At 43.4% G+C, this 19,998-nt stretch overlaps 1 protein-coding gene across 1 annotated transcript in view; it reads left to right on the top strand.

The window, feature by feature from the left end:
• Positions 1-15,561, top strand: part of LOC140849704 (uncharacterized) — a 34,738-nt gene extending 19,177 nt beyond the window's left edge. Inside the window, 5 exon segments of the mRNA XM_073238048.1 lie at positions 1,446-1,667; positions 2,236-2,373; positions 14,080-14,205; positions 14,279-14,377; positions 15,151-15,561. Of these exon segments, the coding sequence (XP_073094149.1) occupies positions 1,446-1,667; positions 2,236-2,373; positions 14,080-14,205; positions 14,279-14,377; positions 15,151-15,561 (996 nt within the window).
• Positions 15,562-19,998: the final 4,437 nt, after the last annotated feature.

The raw sequence follows: 19,998 nt of genomic DNA, 5'->3' as shown, positions 1-19,998 counted from the left end.
GTTATAGGTATTGTCATCTCATCTGCTTTTGTGTTACGACCTAAGATTTAATTTTTATCTAGCCATCTTTGTTTTTTTCTTTTGTGACAATAGAGAAAGGCGTTGTGTATCCCTAGATCTCAGAAAAGATTATGTTTTTTATAACTGTTTCTAATATTATATATATTTAGTCAGCTTTTTGTCCCATCTAAGTAATTTTGTGTATGTTATGATGTATGAATCTAATTTTTAAAATAAACTGGTGGCCAGTTGTTCAGATACCATTTCTTGAACAGTTTATCTTTTCCCCACTGGCTTAAGATTCTATCATTTTTATACATTATTGTCTTCTATAATCTCTTTCTGGATCTTCTCTATTATTCCATTGGTTTGATCTTGCATGTGTATTTCATAATTTAAAAATATATGCTTAAAGTCTACATAGACAATGAGATTAGAAAAAAGCTGGAGGGAAATGCATTTAAATCTTAATGGTGCTGGTTTCTGGGTATTTCTGGGATTCTGTGGTTTCAATTTCTTCCCATCAGTTTGTGCAGTCCACACTTAGTGCTATGCACAAGTATGTTTGCATAAAGCAGGAAAATGTTTGCCCTTTGTCTTTGTTCAGGGGCGCCTGGTTTTGTGACCCTGGCACCTGGATCAGTGGAAAGTAGGTTGAGTGTTTTGTTTTATCCTCTCTGACAATAAAGATGACTGAGATTTTGTTGGTGGTGGTGACATATTTTGGGGACACATATGCTACCACACCTGACTTAGCAGGAGTGAAGAAACCTCCGATTTCCCATCTGGCATGATTCTCTCTACTTCCACCCGACTGTGCTCTCTGCCTCATGCAGGGTGGGAGCCAGCAGAGGAGCTGAATCTTCTCATGTCCACTGTGCAGGGTCACTTTCCACCGTGGTCCCCACATGGGCAGAGAAGTGGCAAGTAAAGTGAAAGTGAGCAAAGGGGAGAATTAGCAAAGGGCATAATCAAAACAAGACCTGAGGAACTTGGCTAAAATGCTGTCTTGGTGAATGGCTGGAAATAAGACATTTCACTGTAGATATACGTGAAAGGGAATGAGTTTGTTCTCCAAACCACTTTAAATTGAATTACAAGTCTTAGAAAATCTTGTTTGTTTTAGGATAAATCAGACTTGTATGTCTTCATTCAATAACCACTCATGGTCACATACTATGTGTGGGGCACCATTGGACTTGCTGGGGTAAAGTAGTGAACAAAAATGATACACATTCCTGCCCTTAAGGAGCTCATAGTGCAGAAAATGTTCCTCATCACTAGCTGGGTCAGAAGGGTAGTAGACCATCACCATTCTCATGGGGCATCTAGGAAATTTGGGGACCAGATGGGAGTGGTGACTTGCCTGGGCCCCCAGCACCATGCACCGTGTCCAGGGTGAGCCCGGCTCACAGCACCCCTGAGTGGGCGCACCTCTTGCACAGATAATCTTCCTGCAGACCAGGCCTCGCCTGCCACACATGGCTGCCCTGCTGAGTAGCTGCATGGATGGCTACATCTATGCCTGGTCCATACACAGGAATGGGGGCCTACTGGGGAAGTTCCCTGTGGACTTTGAAGACAACGGGGATGTGGTCGTGGGTGCCATGGCCACTGATGAAAATGACTGGATCCTTGTCACAGGGGACTGTAAAGGACACATCAAGGTGAGGAAGGACGGGCACTGAGGCTGAGGGCTGGTGTCAGCCAAGCTCTGACCCCTCTTTGCCACATGTGGCACTGGCCTAGGCCCTAGTCCCTTTGGGACTGGTTTCATTTGTAAAACAGTGGGCAGTAGGGTGGATTACCTCTGAAGTCCTTTCCTGCTCTGGTGTGCCTAGTGAAATGAATGAGGGCTTGGTTCAAAAGGCCCCTCCAAAGAAGCCATTCCCAGTGGGTCCCACACTCTATCGTTCTCTTCCTACAGCTCCCTCACCCCCAGGCTGTGCATCTCATCTGCGATCAGCTGTCTCAGGAGCTGGTTTTGTGCTTTGTGGTGAGACGTGAGGCAAGACTGTCTTGTCCTTCGGCCAGTCAAACCCTCTTTGCATGCTAGCTCAGATCTGGCCTGAGAGATCTCTTGGGCCCCTTCTGGCCCTGAGTGTCTGGGTATTTCATAGATGTGAGTAAGAACTGCCCCTCAGGCGAAGAGAAATGGTCTGGGAGGAGCCCACAGAATGAGCTGGTGTTGGGGGTCAGGGTGTGCCAGGCCACTAACTCACCCTTTGTGCCTAGATCTGGGACATCAAGGATTACTGCACATTCACTGACAAGCGGCCGTTCCAATCCAGTAGAACAAACAAGTTCCGGTACCTAATTCCTAAACAGGGCCAGATCAGCCTCCCATACTACATCCCCTTGAAGGAGAAGGAGGTAGGCAGGTTACTGAGTGGCTGCTCAGAAAAGTGCCTTTGATCTCCACTAAGGAGCTGGGATCATAGTTCTTTTACTGAGATTCTGTCTTCTATGTTTTCTGTTCAAGGTTGTGGAAAAGTTTCTGTTAACCTGAAGTCACCATTAAATAGTAAAACACAAGTGTGTACACACTAAATATGTGCACATACATACACATGTACATGTATAGACACACACACGCACACACACGCGCACACACACACACACACACACACACACACACACTCTCCATGAGCTTTGATCTTTGCAAGGAGGGCCCTGGAGTCATGAATTCTTTTTAAAAATAATGAAAATATTTATGTATTTTCTCAGGTCAGTAATACCATTTATATAGTTTAAAAATCATTTGATATTTCCCTGATGACTAATGAAGGTGAGCTCTGTTTCATTAGTTACTGGAAAAATACAAATTAAAGTGGTATCACAATATGATACCACTACACCCCCCCCAGTATTACTAAAATTAAAAAGACGGACAATACCAAATGTTGACAAGGATATAAATCAACTATAATTTACACTGCTGGTAGGAATGCAACTTGAAATAGTCATTTTGGGGAACTGTTTGGCAGTAGCTACTAAAGCTGAATATGCCTACTTTGTGACCTAACAATTCCACTTCTAATACACAAGAGGAATATGTGCCTTCAAAGATATAAATAAGAGGGTGGATAGAATTACTATGTGCAATAACTCCACATTTGGAAAACCCCAAATGCCTAATTAATGTAGTCTGAAAGAATAAATTGTGATATATGCACTACATAGAACAATATCCGGCATTGGAAATGAATGATTTGCAACTACTCAACACAAAATGAGCAATTCTTTAAACAATTTAAGTGAAAGAAATAAGACACAAGAGAATATACATTATATGTTTTATAATTCCATTCATATAAAGTACAAAAACACAGAAACCTATCAGAAGTGATCCTCTTTGTTGGGGGAGTGGAGTGGCCAGGAGGAGTCACACAGGGGACTTCTGGGGCATGGACAGTGCTCTGTCATTATCTGTCATGTTCAGTTTGTAAAAACGTATTCAATGGTACATTTATGATATATATACTTTTCCTATGTGTATATTATACATCAATGGAAGTTTATTAAATCAGTCAATGTAAAAAGTCTTAGTCCTCCTCCTGTCTCCTGCCAAAAACAGTTCTCCTTGTTCCCTGAAGTAACCACTTTCATTGACTCTTGGTTATTTTTCTAGGGTTTGTTTTTGCAAACACAAATGTGTAAAGTTAGGGTTATTATTTAACATTATAGTAGCATGTTATTTTTTACATGACAGTAGCACGTCTTACCTACTAGTACTCACCTTGCTTTTCTTACTCCGTAATGTGTCTTAATCTTTGCATAGCAGTACATTAATTTTTATAGCTGTGTAGTAAGCCATAGAATATGTTACTGATCTAATTCCCTTTTAAGGGAAATTGAGCTTCTTTTCTATGTTTTGTTTTTAACCAGAAGGGAATAGTGACTATGTCATTTTACATGTGTGAAAAAATATCTGTTGGATAAATTCCTGGAAGTGAGATTGCTAGGTCAAAGGCTTATTATATACATTTGCCATTTTCACAGTCATCTTGAAGTCTTAGGTGCCCTTTGAATTTCTATAGAAATATATTCTGTCCAGTCTAGTTTTAGTAAGAAGACAACTTCACTGCACTCAGATCTGTTGGGAACTGATTACCCATGGGTTCAGTATATGAAGAATCTATAATGTTAATACAATCATTATAAGGACAACAATAAAAGTGTCAATTATTTACTGTTTACTGTGTTTCAGGGATTGTGATTAGTGTTATTATGTATCCTCTCATTGAATCTCTACAGTAACTATGTGAGGGAGATGTTATTTTTCAGATAAGAGAGATGAAACTGAAGAGTTGGGAGGTCCTGTCTGAGCTCACATAGTTGCCAGTGCTAGACTGAGCAGTAAACCCATGTCTGTGTGACTTCAGAATTTGTGCTTCTGACCAGCTGCTCTTAGTTCTTATAATGGTATATTTTAAACAAATTGGGATCACACTGTATGAACTAGAATTTCATATATTATCAAATATTCTTGAAAATCAGACTTAGTAATAATTAATGTTCACTTTATAGAGGTACAGTCATTTATTTAACCTGTTTTTAAATTTTCATTATCAAAATAATGATAGAAAATGGACAAATTCTTAAGAAGATATAAACTACCAAAATGGGCTCAAGAAAGAATAGAAAATCTAAAGAAATGCAAAATTTGAACATTCCAAGTAGAGAGACTGAGTTAGTAATAAAGCTTCCCATAAGGGAAAGCTCAGGTACAGATGCCTTCACTGGTGAATTCTGTGAACAATTTCAGGAAGGATTAATGTCAGTTCTTCAAAAGTTCTTCCAAAAGGATTTTCTATGAGACTGGCATTACCTTGTTACCAAAACCAGACAAAGACATCACAAGAAAATAAAACTGCAGACCAATATCTCTGGTGAATATATGTGCAAATATCCTAAGCAAAGTACTAGCAAATTGAATCCAGCAACATATGAAAGGATTACACAGTAAGAATATCTCAGGAATGCAACGCTGGTTTAATGTCCTAAATCAATTGATATAAATATTAATTGAATGAAGAAAAAAGACAGATGATCATCTCACTAGATGTAGAAACAGTATTGGATAAATGTTTTTTCTGATAAAAAGAAACCTCTCAACAAGGAATGGAGGGGAAAACCTGATAAAGGCTATTTACAAAAAATTCACAGCTAATGTCATACTTAATGGTGAAAGATTAAATTCTTTCCTCCTAAGATCAGGAACAAGACAAGGATGTCTGCTCTTGCCACTTCTGAAGGCATCCAGATTACAAGAGCATGAAAAAGAATAAAATATTTAGGAATGAATTTATGAAAGTAGTGTAAAATTTGTTCTCTGAAAACTACAAAATGTTATTTAAAGAAATCAAAGAAAACCTGAACAAGTGGAAACATGTCCCATATTCCTGGATTAGAAGACTTCACCTTGTCAGTATAGCAGTATTTCCCAAATTGATTCAATGCAATTGATATGAAAATCCCAGCTGCCTTATTTTGCAGAAATTGACAAGCTGATCCTGAAGTTCATATGGAAACACAAAGGACCTAAAAATAAAAACAATCTTGAAAAAGAAAGAATTGGAGGACTCACACTTTCCAATTTCAAAATTTACTACAATGCTACAGTAAAGATAGCATGGTACTAGCATTAGGATAGACAATGGAATAGAATTAAGAGTAGAAAAATAAACTTTCATATTTCTGGTCAATTGATTTTCAACAAGCATACCAAGACAATCAAATGGGGGAAAGAATCGTCTTTCTAAACAAACGGAGCTGGGAAAACTGGATATACCCACCAATAGAATGAACACAAAAACTTCACAAAACCATGCCTCACAATATTCACAAAAATTAACTTTGAATGTTCATAGACCTAAATGTAAGAGTGAAAATTATAAAACTCTTAGGAAAAAAATACAGCGATTTTCATGACCTTGCATCAGGCAATGTTTCTTAGACATGACACAAAAAAACACATGCAACAAAAGAAAAAATAAATTGAACTTCATTACAATTAAAAACTTTTAGCCTCCAAGGGGCACCACTAAGAAAGAGAAAAGATAACATAATGGAAGAAACTATTTGCAAATCATATATAAGACACTAGAATCCAGAATTTATGAAGAACTCTTACAACTCAACAGTAAAAAAGACAAATAACCCAATTAAAAATGAGCAAAGCCTCCAAATAGACACTTCTTCAAAGAAGGTATACAAATTGCCAACAAGGATATCAAAGGATGCTGAACATCATTAGACATCAAAGAAATGTATGTCAAAACCATAATGAGATCCCACTTCACCCTCATTAGGATGGTTATAGATACATGTTGGCTAAGATAGGGGCAAATTGGAATTCTCATACATTGCTGGTGAGAGTGTAAACTGGTGCAGCTACTTTGGAAAACAGTTTGGTAGTTCCTCAGAAACTACAACATAGAGTTGCCGTCTGACCCAGCAATTCCACATCTAAATATATACCTAGGAGAATTGAAGACATATTTCCACACACAAATCTTGTTAACAAGTATTTATAGCAACATTAGTTGTATAGCCAAGAAGTGAAAACAACCCAAATGTCTAAAACTGATGAATGGGTCAAGTGTGGTGTGGTCTGTCCATATGATGGAATATTATCCAACCATAAAAAGAAATGGAATTCTGATGCATACTACATGATGAACCTCTAAAACATTACGCTAAGTAAGCAAAGCCAGCCACAAGAGATCACACTATACTGTGTGATTCCATTTGCATGTATTGTGAGGTGATGAAATAGTCTAAAATTGATCATGATGGTAGTGCAAACTCTGTCAATGATGTGAGTCATTCCCGTTGTCCATTCAGTTCATTCATCCATCAACTGTCCATCTATTCAACATTATTTGCCTTTGTATATTTTTGCAAATCATGTATCTGACAAGGTACACTTCTTTTCCTTATAAAATAAACTGAATTGTTGTATAATAATGTACACGAAGAAAAGCACACAAATCAAAAGGGTTCAGCTTGGTGAATATTCAGAAAATAAGCCCGTATGCAAATAGCCACATCATATCAAGAAACAGAATAATACCAGCACTTGGTGCTCCCCCCATTCCCCCACTGGACCATTTTGACCCACCCTTCTCCCCTATCCTGATTTTTAAATCCAGAGATTAGGTTTGTCTGGTTTTGAACTTTCTATAATTGAAATGGTAGGATAGGTTCTCCTTCATGGCTGGGTCTTTTCTCTCAAATACCGTTATGTTCGTGCAGTTCAGTCATTAGTTGAATGCAGGTGTTGAGTCGTCAGCATTGCTGAGGAGTATTGTGTTGCTGATAACCCACAATTTATTCATCGGTGCTACTTGGTGGCATTGAGGTTGTTTCTAGCGATGTGGGGCTACTAAACATAACATTGTTATGAAGATTCTCATTTAATTTGAGTTTCACTGATGAGTAGTGAGGTTGAGCATCTCATGTATTTGTTGGTCAGGTGGCTATTATTAAGTGCTTATTCAGATATTCTCTCCATTTTTCTACTGACTTGTCTTTTTCCTTTGGATTTGTAGGAGTCCTTTATATATTCTGGATATGAGTTCCTTGACAATCATATAGTTTATAGATGTCTTCTTCCATTTTGAGCCTGCTTTTTATTCTGTGATGTCTCTTGATGAACAGAAGTTAATTTTAGTATTATCCATTTTATCAATCCCACCCTTCATAGTTGTGCTTTTATACTCCCTTCCAAAAGTCTTTTAAAATTGTGGTAAAAACAAATAACATGACAACCACTGATCCAGCAATTTCATTTCTGGATATATATCCAAACCAAATAAAATCACTATCACAAAGAGATATCTGTGCCTCTATGTTCATTGCAAAATTATTTACAGTAACCAAGACACGGAAGCAACCTAAGTGTATAGCAACAGATGAGTGGATAAAGAAAATGTGATAAATTGTGTATAACATATACATATTATTGTATACACAGTGTATATGTATATGTATATAGCTTTTATATGTGTGTACATACATATACACTGGAATATTAGTCAGCATGAAAAAGCAGGAAGTCTGGCCATTGGCAATGACACGAATGAAACTGAAAGGCATTATGCTCAATAAAATAAGCCAGAGAGAGAAAGACAAATGCTGTATGATCTCACTTTATGTGGAATCTAAAGAAACCAAACTCATAGAAACAGAGAGTAGATTCGTGGCCGCCAGGGGCAGGAGGCAGGGTGGGATGAAGGTGGCTCCAGTTATTAGTTGAGTAAATTCTGAGGCTTTAATGTACAGAAAAGTATATATACAGTTATGAATACTATACTGTATACTTGTAAGTTAAGAGAGATCTTAAAAATTCTCACCACAAAATAAAAAAAACAATGTTAACTGTGACTTGATGGATGTATTAACTAAACTTGTGGCTATCATTTTTCAATGTATACATGCAACAGATCATCCTGTTGTACACCTTAAACCTACACAATGTCAGATGTGAATTATATAATATTTCTGGGGAGAAAAAACCCAGGAATCTACCCTCTTAACAAAATTTTATGTGTCAGTTCAGTAGTGTTAACTTATTTCACTTTGTTGTGTGGTAGATCTCTAGGACTTAATCGTCTTGCATGCTTGAAACACTCTACATTGAACCACAACTGCCCAAGCGCCTCCCCTCTGGCTCAGGCAGCCATTATTCTACTTTTTGTTTCTATGTGTTTGCTTTAGTGGAATCATGCAATATTTCTTTTTTAACAGTAGCTGTCTCTATCGCTAGTTAGCTGAGAGATATTTTTACAGTTATGAATGAATTATAAAAAATGTATTTTCTATAATCATGAATGTTGGGTTCTGTCAAATGACTGCTCTGCTCCTATTGCAGTGATCATACGGGTTTTCTCCTTTATTATACTAATGTGATGAGTTACGTTCTTTGAATTTTGAATGTTAATCCAATCTTGCATTCCTGGTATAAACCTCACTTAGTCAAGTATTATTCTTTTTAATATACTGTTGAGTTCTGTTCAGTAAAATTTTGTTTAGAATATTTGCATCTATGTTCATGAAGAATATTGATCTACAGTTTTCTTTTCTTGTAGTTTCTTTGCCTTGTTCAGTATCAGGGCAATGCCAGCCTCATAGGATTTGGAAAGTACTCTTCTTATTTCTGGGAGAATTGGCATAGAGTGGGTATTATATCTTTCTTAAATATTTGATAGAGTCCACTGATTAAGCTCTCTGGGTCTAGAGTTGTTTTTATGGAAAAGATTTTGATTATGAATTCAATTTCTTTAGTAGAAATAGGGCTACTTAGATTTTCTATTTCTTGTGTCAGTTTTGATAAACTCATTTTTTTCAGGGAATTTTTCCATTTTATCCAAGTTTCAAATATGCTATCATTAAGTTCTTCACAATAGTCCCTTATCATCTTCTGAATGTCACAGGATCTCTATTAATGTCCCCTTTTCATTCTTGATCCTGGCAATATGTGTGTTCACTTTCTCTTTCAATTTTGCTAGAGGTTTTTGGGTTTGTTAATACTTTAAAAGAATCAGCTTTGGCATTGTTGATTTTCTCTATTCTCTGTTCATTTTCTATTTTGTATATTTCTGCATTTAAGTAATGGCATATAATTATGTATGTTTTTTCTATAAAATTGTCAAATAACATTTTTCTATTTTTTTATTGTGGTGAAGACACATAACATTAGATTTACCATCTTAACCATTTTTAAGTGACCAGTTCAGCAGTATTCAGTATATTCACATTGTTGTGCAACAGATCTCCAGAACTTTTCCATCTTGCAAATCTGAAATTCTATACCCATTAAACAGCAACTTCCCTTTTATTTTAAAATCATTCCTTTTCCTCTATTTACTTAGAATTTGATTTACTCTTCTTTTTCTAACTTCTTAAAGTAGAAACCTAGATCATGTGTTTTACAGCTTCCTTTTCTCTAATGTAGGTATTTGAAGCTATAAATTTTCCTTCAAGCACTGCTTTAGTTGCATCCCATAAATTTTCATGTTATAACTTTTTAGTTTCCTAGTCTTATCATCATTCAGTTGGAAGTGATTTCTAATTTTCCCTTTGACCTATGAATAACTTAGAAGTGTTTTGATTAGTTTTCAAATACTTGGCCAAATTTCCAGCTATTGTTATTGATTTTCAATACCATTGTAGTCAGAAAATAAATTCTACAGTCTATGATTTTGATGATTTGAAACTTCCTGCATCTTTTATATGTCCCATTTTCTTGGCTATTTTGGTAAATGTTCCATGTGTACTTTGAAAAGAATGTGTGTTCTGCTGTTGTTGGATGTCAAATGTTACAAATGTTAGTTAGGGCCAGTTAGGTGATAGTCTTGTTCAAATCTTTTATATCTCTACTGTTTTTATGTCTACTTCTTGTATGAACAGCTGGGAGAGGTCTTAAAATTTTCAAATATGATTGTGGACTTGTCTGTTTCTCCCTTTAGTTCTTTCAGTTTCTTTTATTTTTGAATCCCTAAATTGCTAGGCATATATGCATTTAGGATTATCATGTCTTCCTGAGGAACTGGTTCTTTTATCACTACAAAATTGACCTTTTAATTTTCAGTAATGTTCCTTGTCCTGAAGTCTTTCTCTGTTTGTAGAGACAGACACATTTCCTAAGCTTTCTTTGCTTAGTACTTTCATGATATATCTTTCACCATCCTTTCACTTTTAATCTTTGTATTTATAAGTAAAGTCTTATTTCTTCTAAATGATATGTAGTTGGATCTTGCTTTTTCATTGAATAGTCTGAAAATCTCTCCATCTTAATTGGTGTATTTAGTCCATTTTCATTTAATATAATTATCTACATGGTTGGATTTAAGTCCGCTGTGGTAATTTTTACTTTCTGTTGGTTTCATCTGTTCTTTCTCTATTCCTCTTTTCATTTTTATTTTGGGTGAATAGGCTTTTTTACTTTTGTTTTGTATTCTGTTCTAGTCTATCTTGTGTGTTGACTTTTCTGTCTCTTTGTGTGTATGTTTTTAACTGTGTCTGTCCAAAGCTCTGCTGGTTTCTCTTCCTTGCAGTTGCTTTCTTCCTCCTAATCTGAGCCTGATTCTTACTTAGCCAATGCCCAGACTCAGAAAATGCTCCCAGAGAAGAAAGCAGCTCCTGATTTCAGTTCTTCTTTGAAGGACTCTTCCTTTTCTGTAATTTTAGTTTGTCTTGATTTCTTTGCTTCTACAGCTCTCCAATTATTCTTATTCTTATTCTTATTTAATTTATCAAATGTACATCACAGTGGTTCAGCAGTCCCCCTCTCCCTCCCCCTGCCCCTGCCTATTCCTCACCCCCTTGGTAACCACTAGTCACTTCTCAGTGTCTATGAGTTGAACGGTGTTTTGTTCCTTCTGCTTTGTTTTGTTTTTATATTCCACAAATAAGTGAAATCATATGGTATTTGTTTTTCTCTATCTGGCTTATTTCACTGAGCATAACCTCTAGATCCATCCATGTTGTTGCAAATGGCAGGATTTCATTTTTTATGGCGGAATAGTATTCCATTGCATATGTGTACCACCTGTTCTTTATCCATTCATCTATTGATGGACACTTAGGTTGCTTCCATGTCTTGGTTATTGCATACAGTGCGATGATAAACATAGGGGTGCATTTATCTTTTCAAGTCAGGGTTTTTGTTTTCTTTGGGTAAATTCCTAGGGGTGGAATTACTGGGTCAAATGGTATTTCTATGTTTAGTTTTTTGAGGAACCTCCATTCTGCTTTCTACAGCAGCTGCACCAATTTGTAGTCCCATCAACAGTGTCAGAGGGTTCCCTTTTCTCCACACCGTCGCCAGCATTTATTTCTTCTCTTTGGGATGTTGGCTGTTCTAACTGGTGTGAGGTCATATCTCACTGTGGTTTTAATTTGCATTTCCCTGATGACTAGTGAAGTGGAGCATCTTTCATGTACCTGTTGGCCATTTGTATTTCTTTGGAGAAGTGTCTGCTCAGGTCTTCTACCCATTTTTTGATTGGGTTATTTGTTTTGGGGTGTTGAGGCATATGATTTCTTTATGTACTTTGGATGTTAACCCCTTATCAGATGAGTCATTTATGAATATATTCTCCCATACTGTAAGATGCCTTTTTGTTCTACAGATGGTGTCCTTTGCTGTACAGAAGCTTGCTTTTTAGTTTGATGAAGGCTCACTTGTTCATTTTTTATTTTGTTTCCCTCCAATTATTTTTTAAAAATATTTGTAACATATCTGTTTAGTTTTTCTTAATTAAAAAAACATTCTGCAGCAGGGGAATAGCCTGCAACTAACTCACTTCACCCTGCCCAGGAGGATTTCATGTCTAACTCTTCTCACTACCTGCTTTCTACCCGAGCCCCTGTTCTTCCCCAGCCCCATCCCGAACCTCACATTTGATGGACACCTGATCATTTTGTGCCATTGCTATTTTATACATGAGCTACTTGAAGCCTGACTGAGAATCACTTGGTCGTTGCCGCAGTACTCTATTTCGGCCTCTATGTGGGGCCAAATGCTTTAGGCCTGAGCTCTAAGTATATGCTATGGCTAGTGTCCGATTCCTCCAGATATTTGTAGAGTAGCCAGCATAATGCCTGGCATATGGTAGGCATCAACAGGTGTAGGCCAGGGGCAAGGGACTGTTGGCTGAGGGTGGAGGATGAGGGACAGAGGGTTCAGAGGAAGGGGAAGCTCTGTTATTGCTACAGAGCTGGATCTGTTAAATTGCAGGGACATTTGGCCTGAATGTTTGGAAAAGGCTGCAGGATGTCCAGATGGTTAGTGATTATGATCTAAGAAAAAGTGTAAAGGAGGATGACGACTCCATAGATGCTTCCTAGGCCTTGACTGAGCTGCAGAGAGTTATCACGGCCCACCTGGTCTCCTCTGACCCAAGAAAGGGGATGCTGGGCATTTCCCCAAGTCCCAGGCAGCCTTACTTGGAGAGTGCTGGGCACACTCTGTGGGGGAGGTGCTCAGAAGGCCAAAGATTTGGGACCTGCAAGCACATTTGACTCCACAGGTGTCAGCAGTGGCCTAAGAGCTCTGTTCTAGCCCCGCACAGCTGAAAGACGGAGAAGTACAAACCAGTGGAAAATATGAAAACCCAAGTCCCTTCCCCAGAACCAGGTTCAGATTTGTTCAGGCTGGTTCCTGGCAGAGGCTAATTCTATGTGGCCAGAGTTCCCTGGGAGGATAGATACTCATGTTATTTCCCTGTTTCATGGGGAAGGCAGGCTGCTTGCTTTGGAAACCTTCTGTACAGGTTTTTCCTCCATCCATGTTCCACCCTATTTCTGACCAAGTCTTAGATAATTTTAGATCCTTCAAAAAATATTTATTGAGGCCCTGATGACTGCCAGGCCCTGTGCTAGGTTCTAGAAATCCAGTCAGATGCGAGTCCTGCCTTAGGCAACTCACAGTCCATTTGGAGAGATGGATATGCAAGCTCGTGGCTGCAGTTCTAAGTGGTAAGTGGCAGGACTATTAAGAACAGGGATAGCTTAGAGGAAAAATCTGCTGATTGGATGGATCAAGTAAAAGGAAGGTTTCATAGAAGAATAGATTTTGGAGTTGTGTTTTGAATATAAGTAGGAGTTTTCCAGGCACTTCCAAGAGTCCTTGTGGCTCCTATACTCCTGGGAAGGCATAAGTCTTATCTGTTGAGGGGGATGTCAAATAAGGCAGAGGCAGGGCTTCCCTAGGAGGGAGAGGTTGTTTAAGTATTCCACAGGGGGAGGTCCAGGTAAGGTCAGGATGGGGTGCCAGGTCTCCATGGAGGAGAGCACAGGGTGGTGGGGAAGGTGGCAGGACTTGGTGGGAGCCAGTTTAATCTGGGCTTTGCTAATGTTAATTGAACACTTGCTAATTGACCAGGCCTGGGCAATATGGCCTCAGGGAGGGATGAGAAGCTTGGAAAGGCCCTGGCCCAGGAGGGAGGAACCCCACCAAGGGCACCTTCTGAAGGAAAGCCCCTCATGGCAGGGAGGAGCAGGATCTCGCTGAGGCCCTGGAGTACCAGCAGCGGGAGCAGGTAGCTCCATGGCGCTCCAAACGGGAAGGGGGACGCCGAGGCCGAGGCATGGGCCAAGCTGCAGAGGCTAACCCTGCTGTCCCCGTGGGCCGGAGAGCGCTCCCCAGAAGACACTGAGAACAGCTGTTGCAAGTGGGAGTCCAAGGGCAAGCAGGTGAGGCTGGGGGTGTAGAGGGGCCCCCAGCACCTCAAGCCTGAGCCCTCACTCTTGCCCTTGACTCCTGCAGGTGAGCCAAGTCCTGGGAGCAGCGTACACATCCAAGCGGCAGCCTCCAAGTGCCAAACTCCTGTTCACCAATGTGCAGTACGGCTGGGTGAAGAACCAGGTGAGGCGGGGCGGGACTGTCTCCTCGAAATGCTGGGGCTGGAGGCCAGGGATCCCACCTCCATCGGTGACCACTCGTGCCCACCTGGCCCTCCAGTCTCCAGTGGGGCTGAGGGGAACATCGGGCCTTTCACAGGATTCTGGGCCACAGACAGTTCTGGAATAAAACTGGTCTGGCTGGTTTGTCTGCCAAGGCCCTGGTTGAGGCCATGGATGTGGCTTTTGACTTTGAGGGCAAGCCTCACTGGGCCCTTGTGGGAGGTTGTCTGGGCCTGGCACTCCCACAGCCTCCAAAGCATTGCCTGAGTGTGTGGTTTTGGTTTATCAGTGTGTTTACTGCTCATGTTTGCATACAGCTGTTTGTTCCTGTGGGGGTACAGGGTCTCATGGTGGCAGGTAAATGATCAGGAGGAGACGGAGGGCATGAAGGCACTGTGGGGGTTCCCTCCCTCTGTGTCGGGGTCTCAGCATTGAAACAGCTCCTCTGTGCTTGCTGGGGAGAGGTCAGCGTGAAGAGGGCGATGTGCCCAGATCACAGCCTGGGAGGCGGTGAGAGCACGTCTGGGAAGCAGCTGGTACCTGGGCCTCCTCCTAAGACAGGGACAGTCCAGTGCCCACCCCTCAGGCTGCTGCTATACCAAGAAAAGGGCAGCTTTGGTCATTAGTGACAGCCGTGACCTTCCAGAGACTTCTGCAAAGAAGTGTCAGGCCCATCCTCCTGGGGCCTCCCTCTTGGTCCTGCTGCCCCTGCACTCCCCTCTCTGTTCCCCACAGATCACACCTCAGATCCAGCAAACGCTGCACTTCAATGAACTGGCACCCACCCACCCGCCTGACTTCATGAAGCACAAGGTGTTAGAGCAGCAGGGCTGGCTCCTCCACCTGGAGACCCACACCTTCCAGAAGGACCTGGATCCTGACAGGGAGATGGCACCCAGCACCATGGCCAGCATGCCCACTGCCTCCACCACGTACAACTCGTTGTCCCCGTCAGCCTTGGCCTCTGGGTTCCTGGAGTCCAACCTGTCCACCTCCCCGGGGCTGCAGTCCCCCCAGGTGTCCAGGTATATCGTGCAGAGGTCAGCAACCCCCCTGTCTGTCAGCTCCTCCCGAAAGCAGCTCTCACGGACTCTGAAGATCCCTCCTCTGTCCTCCGTGAAGAAGAGCTCCCGCATCAGGTTCTGAGGTGGCCCATCCTTCTCCCCTGTCCTCCAGCAGGTGCCCGGGCCAGGGGGGCCTCGCTGTCCCTGGCTTACCCCTGCCAGGCCCAGGGATATAGGCCTCCTGGCTGTATCTGCCCGCCCTGGCTGGTGAAGCTGACCTTCTTCCTCACCAGGGACTTGGAGAAGGAAATAAATGTTCTCAGATGTTGGAGTCCCACAGGCCCTGAGTTGGGCTGTGTGTCCCTCGTGCCCTTAGGCACCAGGCTATGTCTCTGAGATTGGGTCATACTCCCCCTCTGAGGCCCTGGGCAGGCGCAGGGGGAGAGACCTGCCCCCAGCAGGCAGGTGCAGCTGTCTGGCAGGGGCTCTGGGTGATGCCGCTGGGGTGGGCTGTTAGGCTCTGAAAAGTGGTTCACCCTCAAGGCAAGAGTGAGGCCCAGCAGTCATCTGGAGGTAATAGTGGCTGTTTGTCTCCTGCCCCTGCTGTGTGTCTGTCCTCTTCCACCACCAAGTGTTGCAATCGGGGTCTGTGTAAAAGAGAAACTGAGTCAGAATGACGTTTAATGCAGAGGGCTTAGACTCTCTTGGAGACTAAGCACCAAGCCAGGCCTTCCCTGTGCCTTTATTAAGCTACAGCAAGTAAAAAGACAAGCATCAATTAATGATTATAGGATGAGTTTTTTCATCAGGCTTAATAATTGCAGACTATTCACCTCTTAAAGTTTCTCTTCTGTCTCGTCAAGTCATCCACCACGTGAGTCTCACGGTGTGTTCCTTATCTGGGTTTACCTCGGAAAGGACGACAGGAACTGTTGGCAGTCCTTGTCACATTGCTCATGACTCGCCCCAGATTCCAAGACACAGCACCTATTCTCTCTTAGATTAGTTTCAGCTATAGATTAAGCTTAAACAGGAATTAAATTACAGCAAGATTAACTGCTGGGTATCTACACTGGGGTATCTACAAGCAGGTGCTCCTCTGCAGGGAACCCTGTGTTTACAAACTGTTCAGTCCCTCATGTAAGGGAGGCCCAGAGCGTGGATGGCACCTGAGCCTGGCTCTGCTACAGTCTGGCTTTGGAGTCCCCTGTTGACTCTGGGCTCATTGTCCCACTCTGGCCCAGAGGCATCTGTCCAGGCCCCTGGTGGCCCACCATCCCTCTCAGCAGGTTCTGGGGCATTCAGAGACTCTGAACACACAACAGTAGCCACTGCTGCTCTTCTACAACGCCCACGGGGCCATCTAGGCTGGGGCTCACTGGAGCCATGCAAGTTGGGTTGCAGGCCTGGTTTCTCAGAGGTCTCTGCAGCTCTTGTTCCCACGGACCCTACTGCCCAGCCAAGGCTCAGCCCTGGGCAATGAATGTGTGGCTTCCCCTCTCTCTGCTTCCATCTCCCTTTCTCACTTCCCAGGGTGCAAGCACAGGGCTTCCCTCTCCTCTCTAGCGAGGAGTCCCCATGTCCCTGTGCCCCCTCCCCAGGGCCAGTGCATCCTCTCTGCTACAGAAAACTATGACCTGAGCCCTCGAAGGCTTGGTTCTTGGATTAAAGATCAGGGACCGCCCAGGAGCCTGGATTACTGAGGCCAAAATACATATGCATGCTGTACCCCAATGTCGTCCCTGCATCCTTTTCCTAGGGCTGCTGTAACAAAGTACAACACACCAGGAGCTTAAAACAACAGAAATGTGTTGTCTCACAGTTCTGGAGGCCAGCAGTCCGGTGTGGGCAGCTCCACACTCCCTCTGTAAGGGAGAATCCTTCCTTGTTTCTCTGGCTTCCCATGGTGGCCAGCAATACTCGGTTCCTTGGCTGGCAATGGCCCACTCCATCCCTGCCTCTGCTATCACGTGGCCTTCTCCCTATGTTTGTGTCATGTGGTCATCCCCTCTGGGTGTCTCTTCTCTTGTAAGGACACCAGCCATTCCACAGCACGACCTTGTCCTAACCGATTACATCTGCACCCACCCGGTTTCTGAATCAGGTCACAATCAGAAGTATTGTGGTTAGGAGGTGAACTTATCTTTTTGGAGGATACAGTTCAACCCATACCAGTCTCCATCACAGATCCCCTGAAATGGCCAGGAAGCTCCATGAGCCTTAGGGATCTGCAGCACAGGAAGTGAGGGCTCACAGGGTGGGTCTTCTGAAACCCAGGGGGCTGCGGAGGCCAGTGCCAGGGTCGGCCAGGTCGGCCACACCTGGGTCCTCAGTCTGAGCCTCTCTGGTGGCAGGCTTGGTCCTCTGTGCCCATCTGGCCTGGTTCTTCTCAGGGGCCACTGGGTTTCTGGTTGCATTTGAGGCTGTCAGCAATCAGAGAGGCACACTAAGAAGAATCCTGCAGCCACCAGGGCAGAGAGTCCGCAGCAGGGGGAGGTCTGACTAGGTGAGATTCTGGCAGGGCCTGGGTCTTTGAGCCAGGGTGGCCCTTTCCCTGGCAGAGCCATTAGAGCCTGGTCCTGAGCAATGGCTCCTGCCCTGCTAGGGGCAGGAATTGCAGACCCTTCAGCCCCCTCCTAAGACTACGTTCAGGGATGGGTGCTTACATCAGTGCTGCCCCACACTCCCTGTGGTGGGCTCTCTGCAGCCTGCCCCTTTTCAGAATCTCAGGGTGTAAGCACTGGGGGTCCCCAGAGCTCAGCGGCCCTGACAGGGAGACTCAGAGGCATGCGGCTTCATATCTTGAAACTGTGACAGTGGGGACTTGAGCCCAGATTGTTCTGAGCCCACGCCCTCTGATCCTTCCACTGTGCCCCTCTGGGCAGCGTCTCAGGTGGAGAACTCCGGAAGTGGGGAAGGATGCGGATAGGACGGTGGGATAAGCCGCGGGTGGGCCTCGGCTTCTGCCCAGAGGTGCATGGAAGAGGGGAGGGCAGCAGGCTGGGATGTGGCCTCGAGGGTTTTCTTAAAAGTCTCAGCACAGCCCTGACCAGAAGGGAGATTTGGGTCATTTTTTAGGACCCATGATCCTGACGTAGGGGCCATCTGACTGGACACTAGGGACCAGGACATGTCCACCTCTGGGGGAGCTTCCCTCTGACTCTGGAATTGGGGGGACCCTCCACTCAATGGACCCAGTTCTGTAACAACATTTTACTGCATTTGCCCACATGTTTTTGTTTTGGCACCTTGTAGGTAACTTTCAGAAAATAATTGTAGAATCTGAGTCCATCCATCTTCTACCCACCCCCAGCCACAGCCAACCACAGAGATTTGTCTCTGGCCACCAGAGTTCGCAGGTGGCCCTCCGGGTAATGGGTGGCCAAGGCGCAGAATCCCAGGAAGAAAGGTAGGCTGACCTCTACTTTTGTGATGTGATGTGTGTGATGTGATGTGAGCACCTCTGTCTGTCCTGCTGCCCCCACCCATGCCCTCCTGACCCAGGCCCTTCCTAGGATATCTGGTGGATAATTATGGGGCCGCAGGGTCAGAGGAGCTCAGGACCCAGAGGGGAAATGGAGGCGTCCTACAGGAGTTGGTGTGCGTGCATCTGGCTGGAGGCCTCGCCTCCTCATCTCAGTACTCCATTGCCCTCCCTCCCCCTTCTCCCTAGCCCAGGTGCCTGCAGAGTCACACCTGTCTCCTCCCCCATCTCTTCTCTGCTTTTTGCACCAGTGGCCTTAAAAAGCTACTTATTTTAGCTCTTTTATGATTCTAAAAGTAGCACAGGCTGAATATAGAAAGTTAGGGAGATACCGAACGGCATATAAGCTAATAAAACCCATCAGGATTCTATCTCCCGAGATCATTTTGGTCCATTTTCTTCTAGATTTCTTCTGTTTGTGTGCACTTGTGCACACACTTGTATACACATGCACTCACACCCCCACATACTCACATTCATTTATTGCTTCATACACTCACACCCACATGACCTGTAACCTTGGCATTCCAGCTGAGTGATGAGCAAATGCCTGTGGCTGCAATTCCTCCTAGGCCTCCCACAACCAGCCCCTCCCCAGGTCACCTTCTCCAGGATCCAGGGCCACATCCATGCTGCTCTGGAAAGAGGGGGAAGGCTCACAACTCCTGTTTGCCCCCCCAATAATGTACCGCTAACAACCAGAAAAAGGAGTATTTACCTCCCATAGAGCAAAAACATTTTCTGGGCCCAGCTGGGCTGGGGGTTCATGACCCCACGGGCAGACTCAGGGTCGGTGTCCCTCCACCATATAGGGCATGAGGATATTGAAGAGAGTGTGAGGACAGTTATGTCCTCAGAGAGAAACCATCATTGACCTCATTTCCTTGGCACCTCTTCCATATTTCACACTTGTTCAAACCTTAGTGAGCACCTGCTTGATGCCAGGCACTGTCCCAGGCATGGGGATGCTAGAATGAGGAACGCCCAGCCCTTCCCTGTTGGGGGGCACAGACCACTCTTCTGTAGTATGGCTGCATCTTCTCACTGGTTTATCCAGCAGATTATCCTACTGAGCACAAGCACGGCGCATCCTGG

The sequence above is a fragment of the Manis javanica genome, chromosome 5 (genome assembly GCF_040802235.1).
Source record: "Manis javanica isolate MJ-LG chromosome 5, MJ_LKY, whole genome shotgun sequence".
NCBI classification, from domain to species: domain Eukaryota; kingdom Metazoa; phylum Chordata; class Mammalia; order Pholidota; family Manidae; genus Manis; species Manis javanica.
Note: the sequence above shows the minus strand (reverse complement) of the source record. Positions and strands in the feature narration are given on the sequence as shown.